General features: G+C 54.7%; 1 protein-coding gene across 4 annotated transcripts in view; it reads left to right on the top strand.

The window, feature by feature from the left end:
* The first annotated feature begins 6,028 nt into the window (after nucleotides 1-6,028).
* RAPGEF3 (Rap guanine nucleotide exchange factor 3) overlaps nucleotides 6,029-23,554 on the top strand; it is a 28,271-nt gene continuing 10,745 nt past the window's right edge. The window contains exons 1-14 of one of the 4 annotated variants that reach the window (XM_064490918.1): nucleotides 6,029-6,256; nucleotides 13,737-13,949; nucleotides 19,328-19,381; nucleotides 19,469-19,575; nucleotides 19,768-19,889; nucleotides 20,039-20,207; nucleotides 20,831-20,915; nucleotides 21,246-21,306; nucleotides 21,401-21,477; nucleotides 21,669-21,815; nucleotides 22,324-22,436; nucleotides 22,725-22,813; nucleotides 23,087-23,165; nucleotides 23,366-23,516. In XM_064490918.1, the coding sequence (XP_064346988.1) occupies nucleotides 13,857-13,949; nucleotides 19,328-19,381; nucleotides 19,469-19,575; nucleotides 19,768-19,889; nucleotides 20,039-20,207; nucleotides 20,831-20,915; nucleotides 21,246-21,306; nucleotides 21,401-21,477; nucleotides 21,669-21,815; nucleotides 22,324-22,436; nucleotides 22,725-22,813; nucleotides 23,087-23,165; nucleotides 23,366-23,516 (1,347 nt within the window). In that variant the 5' untranslated portion in view covers nucleotides 6,029-6,256; nucleotides 13,737-13,856. Of the gene's footprint in view, nucleotides 6,257-7,351; nucleotides 7,370-12,907; nucleotides 13,261-13,736; nucleotides 13,950-19,327; nucleotides 19,382-19,468; nucleotides 19,576-19,767; nucleotides 19,890-20,038; nucleotides 20,208-20,830; nucleotides 20,916-21,245; nucleotides 21,307-21,400; nucleotides 21,478-21,668; nucleotides 21,816-22,323; nucleotides 22,437-22,724; nucleotides 22,814-23,086; nucleotides 23,166-23,365; nucleotides 23,517-23,554 lie in introns of those variants that run through there. The other 3 variants (XM_064490919.1, XM_031462698.2, XM_031462699.2) reach the window with 3 other exon arrangements.

Below are 23,554 nucleotides of genomic sequence, written 5' to 3'. Positions count from 1 at the left end.
GGCAGCCCCGCGCTCCGCCCCCGGCCCGCCCCCCGCGCCGCCCGCACAGCGCCCTCTCCGGCCGGAGGCCGCCCGCGCCTGGAACCACAGACTCCAGCGCGTCCTGGGCTTTGGGGAGTGAGTCCTTGGGCCTCTGATCACTTGGGGATGCCGCCTAAAATTTAGGCAGGTTCCGGGCCTCGTCCTCTGCGCTACCGTAGCAGGGTATTTCGACCTCGGAGGGACCCGGAAATACGCATTCCTACAAGCCAGCTGCGGTGATTACTTTTAAAATTTAACTTCCAAATAGGAGGCACGTTCTCGTTTAAAATTTAAGATTTAAATGTCTCTTAACTTTCTCGTTAAAAAATAAGTTTATAAAAATTAAGAAATACGGAGGGGAGGATATAGTTCAGTGGTAGAGCGCATGCTTAGCATGCACGAGGTCCTGGGTTCAGTCCCCAGTACCTTCATTAATAAAAAACCGACCAACCAACCAACCAACCAAACAAACAAATGAATAAATACAAACCTAATTACCTTCCCTCCTCCTCAAAACCCCCACCCCAAAATTAAGAAATATATATATATGTATGTATATGCATGACTGGAACATTGTGCTGTACATCAGAAATTGACACATAGTAACTGACTGTACCTCAATTTAAAAATAATAATAAAAAATAAATTTTAAAAAATGAAATATGAAAGTAGCTGGTGAGTATGAGTCCTTCCGCCAGGATCCACCAGGTTCCCCCTCTCAGGCATTAAGCGATTCTCGTAAGAGTCTTCTCACAGGAATTTGAGAACCCCTGCCCCATCATCTCCTAACCTCAAACACCTCACCTTTAGGGACAGCTCCCCTCTCCCTTCACCTCCACAAGCCTCATCCTCCCACCCTAAAGCTACCAAACATCACTCCCATCAGAATGAGACAATTCTGATAGCGTAGACTAGAGAGTAGAAACTGGACAGAGTAGAGACTGTGATATTGATACTCGACTGATAGCCCCGAATCTACAGCAGGTGTCCATTGCGCTCCCACCGTGGACCGGGAATCTTGCTGGGAACCTGCCGGGAAAATCCAAACATAACATAATGAGCCCTTAAACACTCATCGTCTAGTTGGGGAGGCCCAGCACACACTGGCACAAAGTAAGTAGCCAATATGCTTGTTTGTTTTGTTTTTTTGCTGCTGTAACAAACTACCACAGATCTAGTAGCTTAAAACAACACACATTTATTACCTTATGGTTCTGTAGGTCAGGTGTCCAAAAATGGAACTCAGTGGGCTAAAATCAGGAGGCTGGCAGGATGGCCTTCCTTTTGGAGGCTCGAGGGGGAAATCTGTTTCCTTGCCTTTTCCAGCTTCTAGAGCAACCCACATCCCTTGACTCCTGAGTGTCTTCCTTCTTCTTCAAAGCCAACAATCACATCACTCAGACCTCTGCCTCTGTTATGACATCTCCTCCTCTCTCACTAACTCTGCTGTGTTAACCTTCTTGTCCCTTAAAAGGACCCTTGTGATTAAGAACCTGGATAGTTTGAAATAATTTCCCCATCGCAAGGTCTTTAACTTAATCACATCGGCAAAATTCCTTTTTGCCATGTAAAGTAACATAGTCACAATTCTGGGCATCAAGACACTGACGTCTTGGGGGGCCGTTATTCTGCTACTACATCCCTCCACAGTGTAAACTCCATGAACAGAGACTGCCTCTTTCATTCACACCAACACATAGAAAAGTTCCTGGCACATAATATTCCTCAATAACCATTTGTCAAATAGTTTGTGAGTGAATGAAGGTAAGGATTAAATAACAATGAAGGGGATCACACACAAGAAATATAGGGGGCATAGTTGATTGCCCAGTGAGTGATGCAGACCACATTTGCTTCACTTCAGAATAGTCTGGGGAGCTTCTTTTAAACAAAGACCCCCCCCCCCAGACTCCACCCTTGGCTTATTAAATTTAAATCTTGGGAGTATATTTTTTAATGAGAAGTGATTTTAATGTAGTGAGCTCAGCATCCAGCCCTCCTTTGGGAGCCGCTGATGGAGAGACTTAGTGCTGGCCATTCAGGGGAGGGAGCGAGCCCTTTGGTCCAGAGTGTACTGCCATGGATGGCTTCAGAGCTGTCTGGTTCAGATGATACTCCAGGCAGTGGGAACAGCATGTGTGACAGCCCAGAAGGAAGAAATAACACGGCAGGTTTGGGAAACTGTAAGTAGTTTGTGGTCTGTCGGTGGAGTGATGGGTTTTGAGGTTTGTAATACTCTCAACATAACAGGCCTCACACGCTCTACTGAGAAGCCTTTTCCCCTCTCTGTGGAGCCAGGGGAGGGAAGTAGCAGTTCTGCGTCTTAGAAACGTGGCCAGGGTATTAGGGTGAGGGTGAACCTCCTAAGAAAAGATTAGAAAGCAGAGGAGTCATTTGGGCAAACCCTTCACCCAGTCTGTAGAACTGGGCAGCAGTGATGTCTACTTCAAAGTGTTGCAAGGAGGAGTCAGTGCTTAGAAGAGTGGCTTGTACATAGTAGGCACTTACTAAATGTTGGCAAGGATGGTTAGTAGCAACAGAACAGCTGCCACGGCAAGAGATGATGAGGGGTGTCTGGAAGGTGGCTGAGGCAGTGAGAATGGGAGAAGGGGGAACTGAGTCAGGAGTTATTTAAGCCATTTGAATCTTAACTCCAGGTAGCAATTAATTAGCTGGGCTGACAGAAAGGACGAGAGCAAGAATATTATGAGCGGACCTGTCAAGAGCACTGGAGAGGAGTGAACAAACTTGTTACGCTGAAGAATGAGGTTGTGCAAGAAAATAACGAGAGAGGATTATGTAACAGTCGCCTGGGCCCAGGCTCTACATGAAGGTTAAGAGCCAGCTGACACTTCTTCTGAGTCATGGAAGCAACATAGAACTGTTGGAGGGTTTTACACTCCGATGGGGTTACCACGTACTGTGTGACCCGGGCAGGTTTCCCCTAGCTCAGCAGAACTTTCTGCCAAGAGGAAAATATTCTGTATCTGCCCTCTCCAGAATGGCAGCTACCAGACACACGTGGCTATTGCATATTTGATATGCACCTAGTATGACTGAAGAACTGAATTTTTGATTGATTTTAATTTAAATAGCCACACGTGGCTAGTGGCTACCATATTAGACAGGGCAGGAACCGCTCAGAACCCCTGTTGTTCCACATACATAGCCCAAATGATGATAGAGCGTCTGCTTGTTGAGATATATTGAGATACTGCAGTTAGAGCACTCAATACAGTAATTCAACAAATTATTATTGCTGCTGTGGAAGTTACTGTTATTGTTATTGTTGAACAGTAGTAGCATGACATAAACTGTGTCTTAGGAGGATTATTTAGACTTCAGCCTTCAGATTAAATTTGATGGAAAAAGAAAATTGCAGAAGAGAAAGCATTCACAAGGGTATTTCAGTGGGGAGGTGGGGGATAATTAAGATCTTATCTGGAGAAAGGCCATGAGACGGGGAAAGAATGGAAGAGTTATGAAGCTGCAAAGCACACGAGTGTGGACCACACATGCTCGTCTTCCCCCATCAGCTTCCTCTGCAAGGTACTTTCAGAGGGAGCACTTTCATCCCAACCCAAGACAGACACTACTTTGCCCCCATCCCTAAGTCAGACAGCTGCCCTGCCTGCCTGTGGCAGAGACCACCAGTGCTCACCATTAGCATCTCTTCTGGCATATGACCTACTAAATTGGAACTTTGAACACTTCCCAGCTTCCTTGAAGTTAAACTGACACCATGAGATCGAGTTCTGAGCAACGGAATCAAAGCAGAAGCAATGTGTGCCAGTTCCTGACTGGACCCATAAAATCTCCTTTGCATCCTCCATTCCCTGTTCCCATTGTGTGATGACTGTAGAGGCCACAGGTTGAAGATGGCTGCACCACATGATGGAAAGAACCTGGGACCCTTGAATGAATGAATGAACAGACCCTCATAGGACTGTCATATGAATGAAAAATACGAGGGGAGGGTATAGCTCAGTGGTAGAGCAGATGCCTAGCATGCCTGAGGTCATGGGTTCGATCTCTAGTACATCAGTTAAATTAAAAATAACAATAATAAATAAATAAACTTAATCACCCCCCCAAAAAAACCCTTCAAAAACAAACAAACAAAAAAATGAAGAATACCTTTTATGCTAAGCCATTAAGATTTCAGGGTTGTTGCAGCTAACTCATTACCCTAATACACCATCCCTCATTCCATTTCAGGTCACATAAACGTGCCTTATATGGATAAACTGAACTACCAACCTCTCTCAAGTCACTTTTAAATTGGGCCCCATCAATATCAAGACAGACTCCTAACTCCCACCCATGGACATCTTGCCTCCTAAGACATTTCTTTCTCACTCCCGCAAAGTGGACACATTCCAGACTTACATCTCCTCCCACAATGTTACATCAAGGATACATACCCCTTCTGAGCTGTATGCCAACTGAGTGAATTTATTAGATGTGTCAGGGCTTCCGCCTCTCTGCTTCTTAATCCCCCCACAGATGTCCTTTGGGGTATATCCTTGCTGACTCCGGCTCCAGCCCCAAACCTAGGCACCATTTCTGATTCCTCCCCTCCCTTCACCCTCTACCTGCAATTCACCAGCGAGCACAGCTGGGTCTGCCCTGTTCCTTTGTCTCCATCCCCTGCCACCACCTGCGTCCATCCAGCCACCATCATCACCACCTGCCCACTTGCAACAGCTTCCTAACTGGTCTTCCTCTTCTCAGTCCTTCCCCTCCAATCCATTCTCCAGTCAGCAGCTGGAATGATCTCTTAAAAATAACAACCAGAATTCGGTACTCTCTTGCTTAAATCCCTCCAGTAGCTTCCACAGCAATTCGGGTAAATAAATCAGAGCCTTGCCAAATCCAACTAGTCTCACCTCTGCCCATTTCACTCCAGGCACTCTGGCCTTCTTTCTGTCCCTCGAAAGTGCCAAGCTTGTTCTTGCCTTGGTGTCTTAGTAACTTGGTGCCTGGAAAGCTCTTCTCTGAGTGCTCACAAGATTGGTGCCTCATCCTTTCAGTCTCAGCTCAAATGTTACCTCTTATCCTCCCTATCTAAAGCACAATCCCCCACTCGGGCTTCTGCCTTTCATAGCACTTATCACTATATGCAATTGTCTTACGTACCGTTTATCCTTTCCACCCACTCCGTTGCCATCCCATCGGGAGTATAACCTCCACGAGGGCAGGGGCTTTATCTGTATGGGACCAACTCCTCTCAGTTTGCCTGGGACTGTCCTGGTTTTACACTACAGGTCCAACGTTCCAGAAAAACCCTTAGTCTAAGGAAAACTCTGATGGTTGGTCACCCTATTGCCTGCCTTGATCACTTCTGTATTCTCAGTACCTAGTCTCATGCCAGGGGCATAGGTAGGAACTCAATAGGTATCTGTGTAGTAAATAAATAAATGGCTGGCTGTCCTAAAGAATTCTTCAATCCTGACTCTAGGGGGCAGCCTTCTCCAACCTTGTGCCTTGAGACCCAGCTCTGCCAGGTTGGACTAAAAATCTTGTGTGCACGAATTTAGGTGGTGAGTTCCGCGAGATTTCCGCTAGACTTTACGTGGTCCCTTGCCCACCCTCAGCCCTTGTGGAGTTCAAGGCAGCCCGAGGCTGTGTTTGACATGGAGCAGGATCCCTTGGCCCCAACTCACCTCAGCTTGCTCTCCTGCAGCTTCGTCTTCCTCTTGAGGTCAGGCTTAGAGACCACAGAGCAGAAAGGACTGTGCTAGAGACGAGGAGCAGGAGCAGGTGGCTCACTGTGGGGAGAAGCTGGCCCCACCATGAGCATCCCAGCTGCCCAGGCTGCAGGAAGTAATCCCAAGTTGAGGATCCAGAAACAGGGGGTCACCTTGGCCCCCCCAGTGCTGCTCCCTAGGACTGTGGCTGCCTTCTGCTCCTAGAAGGGGACATCTTCACTCCTTACAGCTAGAGTGAAACCACTCACAGTCTGGTTTCTCACCGAGACCTCACTTCCTCTGCCTGCCCACTGACAACCTGGAGGTCCACACAGAGGGCAGGATGCTGAGTGAGAAGATGCTGAGCGGAAGCAACAGGTCTTTGAACTCCAGGGCTAGATGAGCAGAGACAGCCAAGGGGGAGCGGGGGGAATGAGTGTGCACTCGCAGCTGCAGCAGCATTTAGAAGGGCACCAACAAGGGGCCTGCTCGCCTCTTCCAGTCCTCCGGCGACCTCCACCTCCTGATCTGAACCCTGACCACAGGTACTTATTCCAACTCTCTTTTCCTTCCCCTTTCACTGGGGGGTGGTTGCCGGGTGAGGGGAGAGAGAGGGAGACAGAGACAGAGAAAGACAAAGGCAGGAGTTAACCCTGCATGGACTGGAGCCTGGAGCTGTGGGGAGTGAGAACACCAGGGCTGAGAGGGCAGGAGGGAGGGCATTAAGTCTCCCTAAAGGACACAGCCTGCCACAGGGATTAATACACATTTGTCCTTTAGATTTGGGTTTGGAGCTTGAATTTACCAAATGAGAAAGTCACTATGGAGACCTGATCAGTACACGTGGGTGCCCCTCTAGCCCAGCTGTAAGGGAGCAGAGTGAAGTCAAGGGACCGGAAATAACACTGTCACCTGAGCTTAGTCCAGAGCGTGGGACCCACGCATAGCACCCTACAGAGGTGTCACATCTGAGGGCACTTCCTGGAGGAGGAAGAAGATGGACTAGAGACAGACTGAGGCTGGGTGAGGAATGGAGGTGGGTCAAGAGCTGGGTGGAAAGGTGTCAGAAGCAAAGACAGACCTGGGGAAGCCCCGAGGGAGGTGAAAGGACCCAGGGCAGGAGAAAGGGAGATGACTTTGCCTATTTAACTCAAGAAGCCTCTCCTGAGGGCCTTCGGTGCCCATGGCCCTGGCTGTGCCAGGCATGCAGCCTAGAGCAAAGCAGGGCCATGTCTGCCTGCTGGGGGCCCACCTTCTTCCAGAGGAGGAATCACTACTAAGAAACAGGCAATGTCAGTGAAATTTCTCATTTCTGGTGCAGTGAGTACCAGGGGTGTGGCAGGGAAATGGGGCCCTGAAGGAGGAACGGACACGGGCTGGGCTCTGTGGTGGGGAGAGGAACGGGGCTGGGGTCCCCGTCTGCTGAGGCCTGAGGAGCTGGGGCCTGGGGGTAAACAGAGATCAAGTCAGGATCCAGGCCAGACAAATCCTCCGTGGAATGAGAAGGGAAAGGCTGAGGTGGGCTCCATGCCTGCCCCTGCCTGCAGCAGGTTCAAGGGGAGTCTGCAGTCTTTCCATTTCTCTGGCAGTAAAGCTCCTTGAGGAGGCGGCGGAGGAGACGCAGAGGCCAAGAGCAGGAAGGACTTCCTGAGGCCCAGGTGGGAAGTCTGGGCAGCTGGGGGCTGCCTCTCCATCCTGGAGCCAAGGACTGATCCCAGGAGGGGAGGGCGTGGCCCGCCGCCCTCTCTGTCAGCCCTGCAGACTCCCCTCTCTTCTCTGTTACCCTCTCTGGACTCCATCTTGGCAACCTCCCCCAGGCTTTCACTGTGTCCTGTGTGGAGTAAGGAAATGGGCAGTGGGGCTGGTGCTAAGTCTTTGAGCTGTTGAGCTTCCTGTGGCCCCAGAACTTCCTCAGGGGGATTTGGGGGCAGGATTGGGGTCTGCTCTGATGCTGGGAAGGGGGTTCTCTGCCTGGCCTGCTTGCCTGATAACTCACAGCCTTGCCCTCTCCTCAGCCAGGGCTCTGGATCCAGACAGATCCCTCCCTCAGGCTCCTGCAGCCGCCCCTGCCAAGTCTCTAAAACATGAGGGTCAAATGGGTGCAGAGTTGGAGTCCTGAGCCCAAGCCAAGGGGCTGGGGTGGGTTGGAAGATGGGGGCCCTTGAGAGGAGGGTTGGGGGCAGGCTGGGAACATTGGGAGGAGGGATCATGAGTGGTGAGCCCCAGGGAGAGGCTGGGGAGCGGTGTAGGGTGGGGTGAAGGCAAGTGCAAGCTAGAGGTTCCAACAAGGGTGCAGGAGTGAGGGCAAAAGAGAGGTGCTCTGAGCCTGAGGGAAAGTGGGCACAAGGGGGCTGGGGCCACCATTTCAGAGCATCGACCACTCAAGGACAGATGCAGTGTCTCCTGGGTATTTGGAACACACACACACACACACACACACACACACACACACACACACACACACACACACACACACACACACACACACACACCCTCCTTGAGAAGCAGAAGCTGGAGGGAGGGAGCACCTCCTGCACGTTCACATGACACCAAACTTGCCTGGTAGGCAGGCCTGTTCCCCTCCCTTCAGCGCAGCTCCAGACCTGCCCCCGCCTTCCCTCCTGCTCTCCCTGACTCTCCTCCCCCTCTGGTCATCACCATCAGCACCACAGGCCTGTTCAGCGACCGTTTCCTTGCCCCTGACACACATGGGTAGCTTGACCACCAGCCAGAAGATTTTGCCTCCAGGAAAGTGTGGGGTCCACGCTCTGGCCTCAGTCAGCTGCCCGCTGGTCCCCAGCCCTGGCGAGCCTTCACGAACCGAACCTCCCTCCAGCTTGCCCGGCTCCCTGGAGCCCATTTCTCTTCTGCCTCCCAGCTTTCTCGCTGTCAAGTGGCCCATGAGTGACTGGCTGTGACCTGCTGGTCTCAGGAAGGTTTGGCTTTGTGCCCATCAGTGTTCCAGCTCCCTTCCTTGGCCCCCCACCCCAGGAATGGGCAGGGGAGGGGATGGGGGAACTGGATTGGAACCATCACCCTTGGGGCAAGGAGACTGGACAAGTGCCAGAGGACCTTAAACCTTCCAGAGCCAGGAGGCATAGCCCAGATGAAGGTACCTGGGCTCTCTTCTCAGCCCCTCTCTATTGTTGATAAAGCATCTCCATGGCCAATCTCAGGGATGCTGAGGGAGCCTGCCGCGGGCCAAGGTACCCAGACCCAGCACGTACCTCCTCTGGCCTCCAAGCTGGCCCTTTTCTGCAGTCCCATTGGAGCTGTTAGCTAAAATGTCCTCCAACCTTTCACTCCCATCCCACCAACCAACCTCAAAGGACATAGCTAAGCCTCGTGAGCAGGAAAAGGAGAAAAGAGTAGGAGACAAGGAAGCAGCCAGGACAGAGGGAGGGAGGGAGATGAAGCAAACTGTCCCAAAAATGAGCTGGAAAAGCAGCCCCTCTCCCTTCCACCTCGCCCTGGGTAAAGGCCCACAGCAGGCCCCAGCGGATTCCCCAGTGTCCCCATCCACCTCATTTCCACCCAGAATCATTAAGCACCTACTTCATGGCACGCACCGTGCTGGGCAGGGAGACCTGACCAGATTAGTGTGTTAGGGCGATAACAGAAAATTCCAGTAGGCTCTGTGGCCCTGGAGCCCAGTATCTGCCCAGTTTTAGATCTCCAGTTTCCAGCAGAATTCCTGGCAATTACAATAAATGCTGTGAAAAGAATTAAAGATTCTTGTGGCACTGCATAGGAAGGATGGAGGGACGCAAGGTTGAGAGTAGTGATCAGGGAGGCAGCACAAAATAGCAATTAAGGGTGTGAACTCTGTGCTCAGACTGCCTGAGTCTGGCATTACTACTTACTGGCTGTGTGACCTTGGTCAAGTTACTTCACCTCTCTGTTCTTCAGTGTCCTCACTTGTAAACAGTGATTGTTCTGAGGATGAAAAGCAGATGTCTACAAAGTAGTAAACAAAGTACCCTGCACATAGTAAGTGCCAGAAGAGACCACCATTGGGCTAGAGCGGTTTCGGTGGGGATGGGGCATAACGGGTGCATGCAAGAGGTTATCCATTGGTTGAATCGACCAGAATGGAGGCCGATTGGATGTGGGAGAAGGAGGGTTCTTGCTTAGGCAGTAGTGGGGCTCCTGGAGCTGAGAGAGGCAGGGCTGGAGGGGCAGCTGGGGTGGGAAGAGAGTTCCAGAGGTGCCCAGTGAGAGGCATCTGTAAAGGTCCAGGAAGCTGCGGGCACCACAAGCATAGAGCTCAGCAAAGAGGCCTAGGTGGGGGGAGTACAGCCCAGGGTCCCAGCTGGCCAGCCGAAAAGCCTGCCTTCCCCACGGACCCGCCTGGACTATTCCCTGGGGGCTTCTGTAGTCCCCTGCCACTTGCCTGAAGGGACTGGGGCAGGATTCCAGGAGGTTTAGGCCCTGGCAGAGTGCTCACTGCGTGTCACAGGGCCTGCGATTCAGCCTCCATCAATCTGTCCCTCCCCCTACCTCTGGAGCCTGTGCACCCAGGTGTGGGGGAGAAGACTCTGGATGGGGGCTTCTCCCCCTTTGCCCAGCATATTTGAGAGGCAGGGTTGAAGAGCAATAAGGCACATAGATTTGTAAGCAGCCTGGGAGAATCACCCACTGCGCCACACCTTCTTAGCTGTGGGACCTTGGGCATGTCAGTTAACCTTTCCATGTCTCCGCTTCCTCCTCTGCAAAATGGGATAACAATAATACCTATCTCATAGGATTGTTGTGATGATTAAGTCAGTGAATGTGTAACAAGTGTCAGAACAGGGCCTGCTGCATGTCAACTATTGTTATTATTTATCTGTTCTAACACACCTTTCAGGCATCTAAAGATAGTCAGGGGAGGGAAGAGGCTGCGCCAGGCCATGGCACAATTGTCCCTATGATGACTCACCAGCTGGCTTAAAGCATCTTCCTCCGACACACTGACACACTCCCCTAGTCCCCTGCCTGCTTCAGGCCTCAGCCTCCATCACATATCTACTGAGTGAGTAGTCATTCCACTGGCCAGTCCCTACCCAGGAATCCTCAGAAGGGAACACCTGCTCCATCATCTGCCTTGGTTGGAGGTGGGAGGCTTTGCCTCCAGTGATAAGAATGAGGTCAGTGGAAGGTCTAATCCCTATGGTCTCCCTTGGCTATGAGTGAACAGGTAATCACCCCAGGGCCTCTTCTCAGTCTCCCAGGAGAGGTGGAATGAGAAAGAGATGTGAAAAAAGAAAGGCAAGGAAAAGGTAGCGTTGAGGGGGGAACAGAGATGGGGGAATGTGGGTTTGGGACATTTTCATTTACACCAATTTGAATGACTTTCTTTGGATCCCTGCACCTCCCCACCCCCCACCAATTTCTCTTTCTGTAGCCCCCTCTCTTAGGCATATAGTCCAGATTAGAAAAATGAATATGATGTACACACAGTGCAGTGTAGCCTGGGGGTTAAGTGGAGCCAGGCAACCTGGGTTCCAGCCCCAGCTCTGTCATGGATGAGCTGTGTGACCTTGGCAAGCTACCTGATAACTCTGAGCCTCATTTTCACCATCTGTAAAATGGGAATGACAATAGGATTGCTTCATAGGGTAGCAGCAGAGATGAAATACCTGTGAAGCACTTGGAACAGTGCAAAGCACTTGCAGGTTATTGTGGCCTCTGGAAGGTCTACAGGGACATAGATGTCCTGCCTCACTCACTGGCTTCTTTTCCATCTGCCCAAAGTAGGGGCAGTATGACTAGGAAATGGGGGACCACTCTTTGACTCCACTGCCAATCTCTGGAAATTCCTCTGCAAGAAGTTCTAGATCAGGTCACTGGCACCAGGAACCTGAAATTTCAGCTCACTCCCTACCCTTACTCCAACTCCCCTTCAACTCTCTTCCCGGAGGACACCTGTGACCCCAGCCCTTTATCCCTTCTTCCGAATGCCCAGAACTTGAGTGGGTGGGTTTTGTCCTGGGGCCAAATACATTTTCAGCAACCCCACCCCCTCCCTAAGGGGGCATTTAAAACTCCATCATTGTTTCTCAAAGTGTGAAGCCAACAGGTAACCTTGGGACATTTGTTCAAAATGCAGATTTTCCAGTTCATGCCAATAGAACTGAATCTGAATGGTGGGGGGGAGATAGAACTTGCAATTTGATAAGCTCTGGGGAGGATTTTTTAAATACACATTAAAGTGGAGATTTTAATCAATTAAAGTCTCCCCAAGAAAATAATCATCGGTGGAAAATGGGAGCTGGCGTCCCAGAGCAGGCAGGATGGATTGGTGTAAATATATTTTCCTCGGTCCAGGCAGCCTCAGCCACATAAGGGAAAGCGACACAGATGGGGCAGAAAGGGAGTGAGTCCTAGAAAGCCAGAGGAGGGGCGTGAGACTCCTTCCAAAACCCTCAGTGACGTCCTGAGCAATTAAGAGGTGCCGGGGGAGTTGCTCCCAGGAGCTAAGGTCTCTCCGCCCTCTCAGAAGTGGGAGTGGGGCGACGACGGCGGCGCCGGGGCAACAGCGCGGTGGTGGGAACTGAGGCCCTGGAGGGCGATGGCCCTTTGAACAGAGCCTGCCTAGGATTCTGGAATCCCGGCTCGTCCGTCACCCGCCGGGGGCGTGGTCCTTCAACCCCCCTCCTCTGGAAGTTCTGCCACAACCCCAGCCCCCAGCATCCCGGGTCACCATCCTTCCTCTCCAGCCTCAATTTCCCCACCCGCGCTCGGTGTGTGTCGGGCGGGGAGAAGGGGCAGATGGGATGTGTGTCTGGGAGCACAGCGGTGGGAGGCTCGGCAGCGGGATTCCCCACGGGAAAGCAACCCAATCCCTGCCCCCGCCTTTTCGAGACCCTGAACCGAAACAGGAGGCAGGACGCCCCCAGCCGGGAAGCGGCCCCAGCCCGGATTTCCCTCCCGGGTGGGGCCGCAATGACTCACCCCCTTCCCCCTTCCCCTGGTTTCCTTGTTTGCATTTCTCCTCCCGGCCACGTGGCGACTGGTGCAGCCGCTCACCGCCCCTACCCCAATGCCCCTGCCGCCGCGGCCCCGGCACACACCCCAGGGCGGCTCCTGCCTGCCCATCTCACCCCGGGCCCGACTCCGCCCCCTGCCCGTGCCCGCCCCTTCCCTACCTTACAGCCTGGCGCCTCCTCCCCGCCCCCTCTGTGCGTCCCGGGAGGGGAAGGGGACGGGCCGCGCAGGGGGTGTGACAGCTCCCGCCCGGACCAGTGCCAGCTGCAGCCTCGCTTCAGAGCCCGGTGCCAGCTGGCTCTTTCGTCTGGGACGGAGGGGAGGCTCGGGGCGCCTTGTGGCTTGGGAGGGGGACGCCCCCAACCCCCCCAGCTCTCCCCTCACCCAAGAGGAGCCTCTGCATCCAGCCTGGCTCTGGCTGCCCTGGCAGCGGGTCCAGTTGGGAATTGGCCTGTTCATTTAGCCTGAGACTTGCAGCCCAGAAGCAGACGGGGGCTTGCTGGGGGGAAGGGAGTCCCCCCCACCCCCAGCCTTTTGCTAGAGCCTGCTCGGCTGTGCAAGCTGGAGAAGGAACATGAAGGTGGGTATGGTGGGGTCAAGGGGGAGGAGGAGCAGGGGAGGAAGCTGACACGCTGGGGGAGATGGGGTGGGAGAGAGAGGGTTGGTTGGTCAGGGATGAGGAAGGAAGGGGAAAGAAGGGTTTGAGCTGAAGCTGCATTTCTGGGTCATCCAGTGAGTCCCCAGCCTCATACTGGGAGTTGGTGGAGACTCCTGCAGGGACATGGGTGGTGGGGTGGGGCAGAGTTCCAAAGAAGTCCAGGAAGAAGGGCCTGATTTCTGGTGCACGAACCAGCCGGAGACCCCTGAGTGCGCCAGACCGGCAGGCCCCGGTGAAGGTCTTCCTGTCCCTCCCCCGGCTCCTGGCAGGGTTGCAGCACCTCCTCCTGACCAGTCCGGAGGACTCTAAGGAAGTGATTCTGCCTGGGGCAGTTGTGCCTTGGTCCAGCTGCCCCCGCCCCAGCCTCATGGCTGTCTGCTTTTCTCCTCACGTCATAGGTGGGCTGGCCAGGTGAGAGCCGCTGGCAGGTGGGCCTGGCTGTGGAGGACGGCTCAGCTCTGGGAGCACCGCCGGTGGGAGGCCTTCCGGACGTGGTGCCAGAGGGGACTCTGCTCAACATGGTCCTGAGGAGGATGCACCTGCCCCGAAGCTGCTCCTACCAGCTGCTGCTTGAGCACCAGCGTCCCAGCCGCATCCAGGGGCTTCGCTGGGTGAGTGTCTCTCCCCCGCCTGGGCCAGGGTCAGGCACTAGGGCTGGAGGGTGCCCTGGATGGGGAGAACGCGCATGCTGCTGGAGGCCCAGCTGCTCCGGGGGCATAGGGGATGCTGCTGGGGTGGACAGTGGGTCAGGCAGCGTGGCTGCAGTGTGTGGGTGGCTCACACAGCTGCACTATGTGTGCATGTGGTGCCCAAGTCCCCCCATTTGGGCACAGCGGGGAAGAAGAGAGGGATTTGTCATTTATCTGTTGCCTCTGTGTTCCTTGAGTTAGGTGCTTGTGTGTCCTCTAGGTCGGGGTGGGAGGCATGTATGAAATGCTGGGGGCCTGGTCAAGTGGGGGTTGGGGTAAGCTAGGTTACCGTTCTTTAAACATCACCGTGGCAACATTCCTCCTTACTAAGGACTGAACTGCGTGGGGTCTGCTTTTTGATCTTGAGGTGAGGTGGTCATGTGAACATTGCTTGGCATCTGGGTTTGGGGGCTCAGGGGAAGATTCTGAGAAGTTTGGAGACAGATGAATGAAGCTCCCTTTGACAGTGAAGAATCTCTCTGGAGCTGGAGGAATGAAGGAGAGAGAAAAGGGGAAAGGATGGTGGACGGTGGGGAGGAGAATTGTTGCAGGATCCCATCTGCGGAGAAGCTGTCCCCAACCACCCAGAATTAATAGGGTTTCTTCATCTGAGATTCAGTGTTGTCTATTAAGTGTGCTCACCTGGAGGGTGTGGGTAGGGGGCGGGCACTTGGACAAAGCAGTGGAGGGAAAGCAGGAGCAGGTGACAGACTTGGGAGAGCTCCTCTCTCATTGGCAAGTCCCTCTTTTTTAATTGAAGTACAGTCGGTTTACAATGTTGTGTCAGTTTCTGGTGTACAGCATAATGTTTCAGTCATCCATATACATACATATGTTCCTTTTCATATTCTTTTTCATTACGGGTTACCACAGGAGTTGAATATAGTTCCCTGCACTATATGGTAGAAACTTGTTTCAGCAAGTCCCTTTAGGTAGAATGACCACCACCTTCTGTCTCCTTCCTCTTACCTCACCCAACCACCATTTATATTTACCAAAATACGAAGCTGAGTTGAAAAAACTGAAATGATGGGGTCCTACTTGCAGTCGGGATTGAGGGGGAAATCTTGGTGTCAGTCCCCAGCTCTCCCTTAACCCCTCCCTCCCTAGACCTTCCTGACAAGGGGCCTTGTGGGCCTGGGTCCTGCTCCAGATGGCACTCTGGAGGGGACAGGGGAGCCACGTCCTTTCTGGACTTAGCTGTTGGCCCCCCCAGGTCACTGGCAGTAGCTACCACTTGGAGCCAGTGGGCTGGAACCCTCCCTCCCTCCTTCCCTCTCAGGCTATAATTACTTGTGCATTTCCTGTCCCCTTCCCAGCTCCTACAGGCAAGGTGGGGAGTGGGGGGAAGGTCAGGTGCCAGGACAATGAGGTCACTGGAGGATCCCCTGGGACCCAAAGTCTGGGAAGGGTGGAGGACGCCGCCAGGCTGTCTCCTGACTCCCTCATTCCCCCAGAATTGAAGGGGTGGTATGCATGGGGAGGCCCGAAGGGTGGGGGTGAGGGTTAGTGGAGTGCAAATGGGGCCAAAGGCACAGAAACAAGGCCCCTCCCTGCCAGGTATGTATGAGTAGGGGGCAAGCAAGGGATTGATGATTAGAGGGAGCTTAGATTTTTAGGGCTAGAGGCAGAGGCCACACCCTCTGCTGAGGACCATCTCTGGGGAGTGGGGTTGGGGTAGCTTCAGCCCATTGCATCTGGGTTTAAGAGACCCTGGGAACCTGAGAAGCTATACTTCTTACCCCTGGATGAAGCCTTTGGCCCAGGAGGGGCTTACACGAGGGAACAAGTGCCTGGCACAGTGTGTACACACAGGTTGAAGGGTGGATATTGTAAGGAGGTGAAGCCCAGGGTCCTCAGAGGACAGTGCTGGTAGTTATTCAGGCTATGCCCACTTCTTAGAAACCTGAGGGGAGAATCCATCACCCTTCTGAGGTGTAACGAGAGCACCGTCTGTTCCTGCTGGACCAGGACAAGAGAAAATGAAAGCAGCTTACAGCAGGAAGGCCTGAGGTTAGATCCAGAAAGGACTTACCAACCATGGCAAAGGTGTCGCAGGAATAGGATGGAAGAACATCTTTGGAAAACATGAGGGGGAGATGAAATCTTGTCTGGTGTCTGGGAGCCAACAGAGGGACCACTCTGTCTAGAGGCAGGTGCAAGATCAGGATGACCCCTGGTGGGTCCCACGAGCTCAGAGAAGCCTGGGATGCTTCTCTTGGAGCAATTGATTTTGGAGAGATGGCTCTATTCTCTAACTCAGAAAATGCTTTCATCCAACCTGTTCAAATAGTGGTGGTAGCTAATAGTTGTGCAGTTCTTATGTCCCAGGCACTATCATTACCTTTGTCATATCAGATAATCTCATCATCTCATTTTGTAGATGCAAAAGCAGTTGCACAGAGAGGCTGTGACAGGTCCAGGGTTACACAGCTGCTAAGGGAAAAGCTGGGCTTTGGTTCAAGTTCAAGAGTTCAAGTTCCTGGTGTACTTTCTCTTGCTGCAGATGGTAACACTGACACCCCAAAGCATCATCGCCACTCACTCAACCTTTCCCCATCTCACCACACACAGCCCTGGCCTGAGACCCTAGCTGTGGCCTAAGGGAACTGGTCTGACGGGTCCCCACGTGGCTATCTGGCTCTGTGCCTGCCCCTCCAGTGCGACTCTGACACTCAGTGACAGGGAGGGGTTGGGGCAGGCCATGGCACTGGTGCCAGGGAAGCTAGCTAGCTCCTCCTCTTCCACTCTGAGTCCTTCCTGTCCAGGCATGAGAGGAGGCGGTGGGCGAGGGCCTTCTCCTGCCCATACCAGCCCCTTCTTTCCAATCAAGAACCCCTCAGCTGACACTCGGGGTCATCAGATCAGGGACAGGGTCAGCTGGTAATGAGGAACTAAGATTTGAACCCCGGCATTTGGCTCTGGAGTTCACACACGTGACCACTGCCCCTGAATAGCACCTCCACCCAGATCCTGGGAGGTCCTGTGCACAGGAACATGGTAGGCACCCAGAGGGACTATGATAACAAACCTATGGAACTTTGTCTAACTCAATATTTTCGAAACTTCCTTGCCCATGGAACATTCCTAAGGGCAGAATCCGCTTCAACTATCTCTCCTTCCATGGCACACAGTGGGGGAAACAAGAGGCCATGGGGGATGGTAGGGCGAAGTGGCTAAGAGCATGGCTTTGGAATCAGACAGGCAGTGTGAATTCTGCTGTCCCTATTTACCCGCTCTCGAGGCAGGTTACATAACCTCTGAGCCTCCTTTTCTCTAGCTGTGAAATAAGAGACAAACGCCTACTTCAGGGGCAGCGTTGGTAGCAGGGTTATGCAGTAGGATCTTAACTTCCTAGCAGTTGTGTGCCCCTGGGCAAATTCATCGCTTGGGGCTCCCGTTTTCCTTGGCAAAATCAGAGGGATGCCTTTAGGTCCCTGCCTCAGCTCTGACGGGCCAGAGCCCCCAGCCTCTGGTCCTCGTGTACATCCCCTGGGGCAGGACAGGAAATGGTTTGAGCGAGGCCTGCAGATCTGAGATCTGGGTCGTGACCAGCCTGGCCACGTGACCGGGCACCTCCCCCCTCCTGGTGTGCCCTCCGGGTCAGAATAATACCAGGAAGGGAGTGTGTGCTGGAGCCTGGGTCTTGGGCACCAGAGGGAGTTGGGGCAGGGACTGGGGCCACTTGGGCATGCTGACATGAACAACAACAAGTCATTAGCACTCGGCACTGTTTGTTCCAACACAGGAGGCTGGCTGGGTAGCATTCCTGCCCTTCCTTCTTCCTTGGCTCCTCCTCCTCCTCCTCATTTCCTGTCGCTAAGTCTCCAGGGCTGTGCGTCTGGCATCAGGATGGGCCCCATGACCGGGGCAGGGATACCCTTGGGACACCTAGGGACTTCCGCCTGTGCTAGGCCGGGCGCCTACACACGCCAGACCTCAGGCCTCTGCGGGCACACAGTGGGAAAATGCTGAGACCAGGGCAGGGGGCTCTGGCCCCAGGCCTGGTCATACCCTAACCTCCCTGCCAGGTCCTCTTCAGAGTCCTGAGTGCAGGTGGGAAAGCAGCAGAGAGAGCGCAGTGACAAGGGGAAGGGAGAGGAACCGGGCAGGTGCGGTCAGTGGAGGGAGACCAGGAACATGAGCGCTTCTGGTAGGAACTTGAGCTTATCCGTGGCTGTCTGGCTGTCCCAGGCAGGTGTGTGACATGGGCATGTTGCCTCCGGACTTTCGTCTCCTCCTGAGTCAGAGAGAACAGACAGTGCCCGCTTTGCCTACTTCCCGTCCCAATCAGGTGAAATCACGGAGGTAGACACACTTTGTAGACTGTGAAGTGCCTGCCTTTGGGCGGGCCAGGAGAGGGTAGGGCACACAGGCCCCGGAGTCCTGGACGGCGCCATTGATGCCAAGGACAAGGAGACCTCATTAACCAGTGATTCTACATAAAGCCCGTCTTCCGGAGCCGTCCTGTGTGCTGCCAAGCCTGACTCACTCCTGCAGGGTGAGGGACTTGCGGCAGCGTCTCTGGGAGGAAAGGGGCCTTCCAGCAGGCAGCCTGCCCCCTGCTTCACGTTGAGTAAGGACAGCTAACGTGTACACACAACTCCATGCATGCGCCAGGCGGTGCTTTAAACATTCCATATCTATTAACTCACGTAATCCTTCCCAAAGCCTGACTTGGTATCATGAGCGTTTATAGATTTTCTAGCCATGTGTGAGAAGTTCAATCACACATTCAGGGTCACACTGTTAGTAAACAAAGGAGCAGGGATTTGAATCCAGGAGTCAGCTCTGGGGTTTGTGTTTTTAACTACCAGGCTGCACTGAGGCCCACAGAGGGAAGATTTGCCTGCAGTCCTGTGACTGGGGACAGAACCTGGCTTGGGAATCAGGCCTTGCAACCCCAGTCCTCCCTAGCCACTGGCTTCCTGACCTCTCACTGGCCTTATCCCATGTCCTTGTGCCCCTCAGCTCCGTCGTGCCCCTCCCCTGCACAGGGCGTTTACCTGGGGGCATGGGCACACCTGGCCCCTGAGTAGGAGGAGTGGGGAATCTCATCTGTGGGGGTGCAGCACTTGGGTCGGGAAGACAAGGGGCTGGTGATAGGGTGGCCAGGTGGGGATGGCGGGTGCCTGGTGTATGGGGGTCTGCTCAGTAGGTGAGTATTTGCTTGCTGAAAGAGTAGCTACCTGGATGCCTGGAGTCAGGGACTGGGCAGGGGGTGAGAGAGGTGGGGAGGGGGCGCAAGGGCTGGGTTTGAAGGCCTAGCACTAACGTGCAGACCCTCCCACTGCCCTCAGACGCCGCTCACCAGCAGCGAGGAGTCCCTGGATTTCAGCGTGAGCCTGGAGCAGGTACAGGCCATGAGGGGTGGAGTCGGGAGCGGGCAGTGCAGCCAGGGGTTCAAGGGCCCGAGCCAGCTGTGCTGCTCGCCGTCCTAGGCCTCCACGGAGCGGGTGCTCAGGGCTGGGAAGCAGCTGCATCGACATCTCCTGGCCAACTGCCCCAACCTCATCCGCGACCGGAAGTACCACCTCAGGCTCCACCGGTGAGTGGCGGCCTTGGCTGCTGCCTCGCCCACCCCCGCTGTTTTCTCCCCCTCTCGCTCTGTCCAGGCACGTGGGCCCAGCCCTGCTTCTAGCCTAGGAAGGTGCCTTTCCGTTGGAGAGTTCCTCTCTCTTCCCTCCACCCTCCTGCCGTTTGATTCTCCTTCCTCTTCCCTGTCCCCTTCACCTCCCAGGCAGTGCTGCTCAGGCCGGGAGCTGGTGGATGGGATCTTGGCCCTGGGGCTGGGGGTCCATTCCCGGAGCCAAGCCGTGGGAATCTGCCAGGTGCTGCTGGATGAAGGTGCCCTGTGTCATGGTGAGCCCGAGCCCTGGGTGGGTGCCCGGGGCTGGGCAGTCCTGGGGAGCAGGCTTCCAGGGATGGAGAGGGGGTGGGCATTGCAGGCCTCATACCCACATGGCCTCAATTTCCTCTCCTCCCCCCTCATCTGGGCCTCTGCCCCCCAGTGAAACACGACTGGGCCTTCCAGGACCGAGATACCCAATTCTACCGTTTCCCCGGGCCGGAGCCAGAGCCCGCGGGCACCCATGAGCTGGAGGAGGAGTTGGTCGAGGCTCTGGCCCTGCTCTCCCAGCGGGGGCCTGATGCCCTGCTCACCGTGGCACTTCGAAAGCCGTAAGTCGGGAGCCCTGCATCCCGCAACCCCGCTCTCAGACTCCGGGCTTTCTCAGCTTCGCCTCTGAGGGGATGATCCCTTACGTCTTGGTGGGGCGGGGTTAAGGACCCTGACTGGACCAGAAGAGGCCTGAGCGCTGGTCTGCATTCTGCCACAGACTTGCCTTGTGATCGTGAGCCTTCCTTCCCCTCCGAGCCTGGTCCTTCTACTGTGACTGAGGCTGGGGGGGCACACGGCCGCGGAGACCCTGCCCACTCTGAGATGCAACATGTGGCTGAGAGACGGTGGGATTTGAACTCTGCCAGCAGGCCTGGGTTCACATTCTAGTTCCATTGGCTAGTAGCTCAGTGACCTTGGGCCACTCTGTGCCAGCTTCGTCTTCTGTCAAAAGATAGCAATACCCACGTCATGGGGTTGTCGTGAGGGCGGAATGAAGTCATACATGTAAAGCACTTAAGCACGTGTCTGGCCCGCAGTGTGCACTCAGTAAAGGCTGGCCCGTTATTGAAAACAGTTGTTAGTGGGGCACCGGCAGGCCCAGGCCCAAGCTTGGTGTGTGCAGTGTGCGTTAGGCTGGGGCCCACAATTCATTATTTGCTTCCTGGCCCTCCTATACCCACAGCCCAGGTCAGCGCACAGATGAGGAGCTGGACCTCATCTTTGAGGAGCTGCTGCACATCAAGGCCGTGGCCCACCTCTCCAACTCGGTCAGTCCTCCTGCCCAGCCTTGCCCTCCCACTGCCCCCAGCCTCCCTTCCCTGTGACCCCTCCTGTGACCAGAAAACATTCCCCTCTCCTTCTGCTGTGGCTTGGAAACTTCAGTCTAGTTTCTTGCTGCCAGCCTCCTTGTCTGAAAATCCTTCTGCCTCTCTTTGTCCATTTCTTCCCCTTGCTTTGTCTTCTGCTGAATCCTAGGTCACCAGACCTGGCCACATCGCTGTCTCCTGAGCACTCGTGGCTTTGGACCTAACCTCACCCCTCACCTGGCCCCCTGCCCCTGGACTCGCCTCACTGACCCTCTGCTCCCTGCCCTGCAGGTGAAGCGGGAATTAGCCGCAGTTCTGCTCTTTGAACCGCACAGCAAGGCAGGGACCGTGTGTAAGTCAGGCGGGAGAGGAAGCTGGACATGGCGGAGGCCACAGGGGAGGAGTGGTGGGTGCCTGGGGGCATGTCTCATCTGTGCTTCTTTCAGTGTTCAGCCAAGGGGACAAGGGCACCTCGTGGTACATTATCTGGAAGGGATCTGTCAATGTGGTGACCCATGGCAAGGTCAGTCTTCCCTTACTCCCCAGCCCCCGGGCTGTGACTATTCTCTGGTCCTTGTCCTCACGGGCAGTGCCTTTAATGGACCCAAGGTCCATCTCCCAGGTCTCCTCCTGCCTTGGTGGTTCTACCCACCATGGGTCTGTCCCAGCGAGGGCTGGAGGCTGGGCTGGGCTGTGACTCAGGCCTGGGTGCAGGGGCTGGTGACCACACTGCACGAGGGAGATGACTTTGGACAGCTGGCTCTGGTGAATGACGCACCCCGGGCAGCCACCATCATCCTGCGAGAAGACAACTGTCATTTTCTCCGCGTGGACAAGCAGGACTTCAACCGTATCATCAAGGTGCTGTTGCCGGGGGTGGGGATGTGCAGGGGACATGGCAGGGACATGTCCCTGGAGAAATGGTGTGGGGCAAGGAGTAGGGACCAGGGAGAGCCTTTAAGGAGCAGGGAGAGGCCGGAGATGGAGAAGCTCAGGGATAGTGGCTGGAGGTGGGAGCCCAGCCCTGGGTGTGTGAGATGGTGCATAACGTGCTGAGGAGGTTCAGTGAGACTGGGAACCCCGGCTCCGGTGGGAGGCTGGGGATGGGGTTATAGAGGGGCGGGGGTCTAGGGTGTGAGGAGAGGCAGTGTAATGGAGAGTGGGCTCCATGGAGGGAGCCCTGGGAGGAATGGGAGTGGAGGGCAAATCCAAGGTCATGGGCATTGAATGGGGAGGGAGAAGGGCTGAGGGTCCTTGTGGGAACCTTGTGGAACTCAGGGTCTGGAATGGGGGAGGGAGAGGGAGAGACCCTAGAATGGAGAAAGGAGTGGTGGTGTGTGTTGAACACTGGCTGTGGCTTGTTCTCCAGGATGTGGAAGCAAAGACCATGAGGCTGGAAGAACATGGCAAAGTGGTGCTGGTGCTAGAGAGAAACTCTCAGGGTGCTGGCCCTTCTCGTCCCCCAACCCCAGGCAGGAACCGGTAACACACCCACCATGCTCCCTCTCCACACCGTCTCTCTCGCCCACATTCTCTTCTTCCGTTTCCCAGACTTTACTCTCTTCTCCGTGTCATACCCCTGCCCTCTGGCCACCTGGGGGTGGAGAGGCATCAGGCACTAAAATGCATCCCCTGAGTTGGTCCCCACTCTACACCAAGATGGAATAGGGCTGGCAAATAGGGAAGAGTGATATGATTGATTAGTGATGTCTGCCCCGGCTGTGTGAGGGCGAGTAGTGGCACAAGTGCTATGGATTGACTTTTTGCTAGGTATACGGTGATGTCTGGCACCCCAGAGAAGATCTTAGAACTGCTACTGGAGGCCATGCGGCCTGATTCCAGTGCTCATGATCCAACAGGTAGGGGCAGGAGACACCCTGCCTGTTCTCTGACTCATTGGGTGGTCAGTGCAGCCTGGAAGAGGGCCAGGCACCCCGCATCTGACCTCACTAGGGGCTGGATTGGTCTGTTTGGTCAGTTGGCAGGAAGTCCTCATTCCTGTGTTCTTGGCTTGGGTGGGGAGTGCTGTCACAGCTGGACTTCACTGGTCCTTTGCCCTGGGTTGTGCATAATCTGGTGCTCAGGAGACTTGACCACTGAAGCCCCTGCCTGTCCCCGTCCCTGCCCTACAGAGACATTCCTCAGCGACTTCCTCCTGACCCACACCGTCTTCATGCCCAGCACTCAGCTCTGCGCTGCCCTCCTGCACCAATATCCTTCCAGCTGTGGGGGTTAGAATGATGTGTGGAGTGGGGAGAAGGAACCCCTCGTAGCCTGGCTGAGTGAACCCTCCAGAGTACCTGCGTCATGCCAGGCCCAGCTTGTATGTGGGCCCTGGGCATCCTGCCCCTTTGCCTGAGCCATGATGGGTGGTCCAGTTGGATGCTGCGTTTCCCTTAACTGGTGCCCACCTTCCACGCGGAGCCCGCGGGAGGCAATGAGCAGGAGTGCAGCACCTATGTCTGCAACAAGAGGCAGCAGATCCTGCGGCTGGTCAGCCAGTGGGTGGCCCTGTACGGCCCCATGCTCCACACTGACCCTGTGGCCACCAGCTTTCTCCAGGTACCTGGAGGTGAGGCAGGGCTGGACTGGGCTGCCCG

The sequence above is a fragment of the Camelus dromedarius genome, chromosome 11, assembly GCF_036321535.1.
Source record: "Camelus dromedarius isolate mCamDro1 chromosome 11, mCamDro1.pat, whole genome shotgun sequence".
In the NCBI taxonomy this organism is placed as follows: domain Eukaryota; kingdom Metazoa; phylum Chordata; class Mammalia; order Artiodactyla; family Camelidae; genus Camelus; species Camelus dromedarius.
The sequence above is the reverse complement of the archived record's forward strand: the minus strand, read 5'-3'. Positions and strand labels throughout refer to the sequence as shown.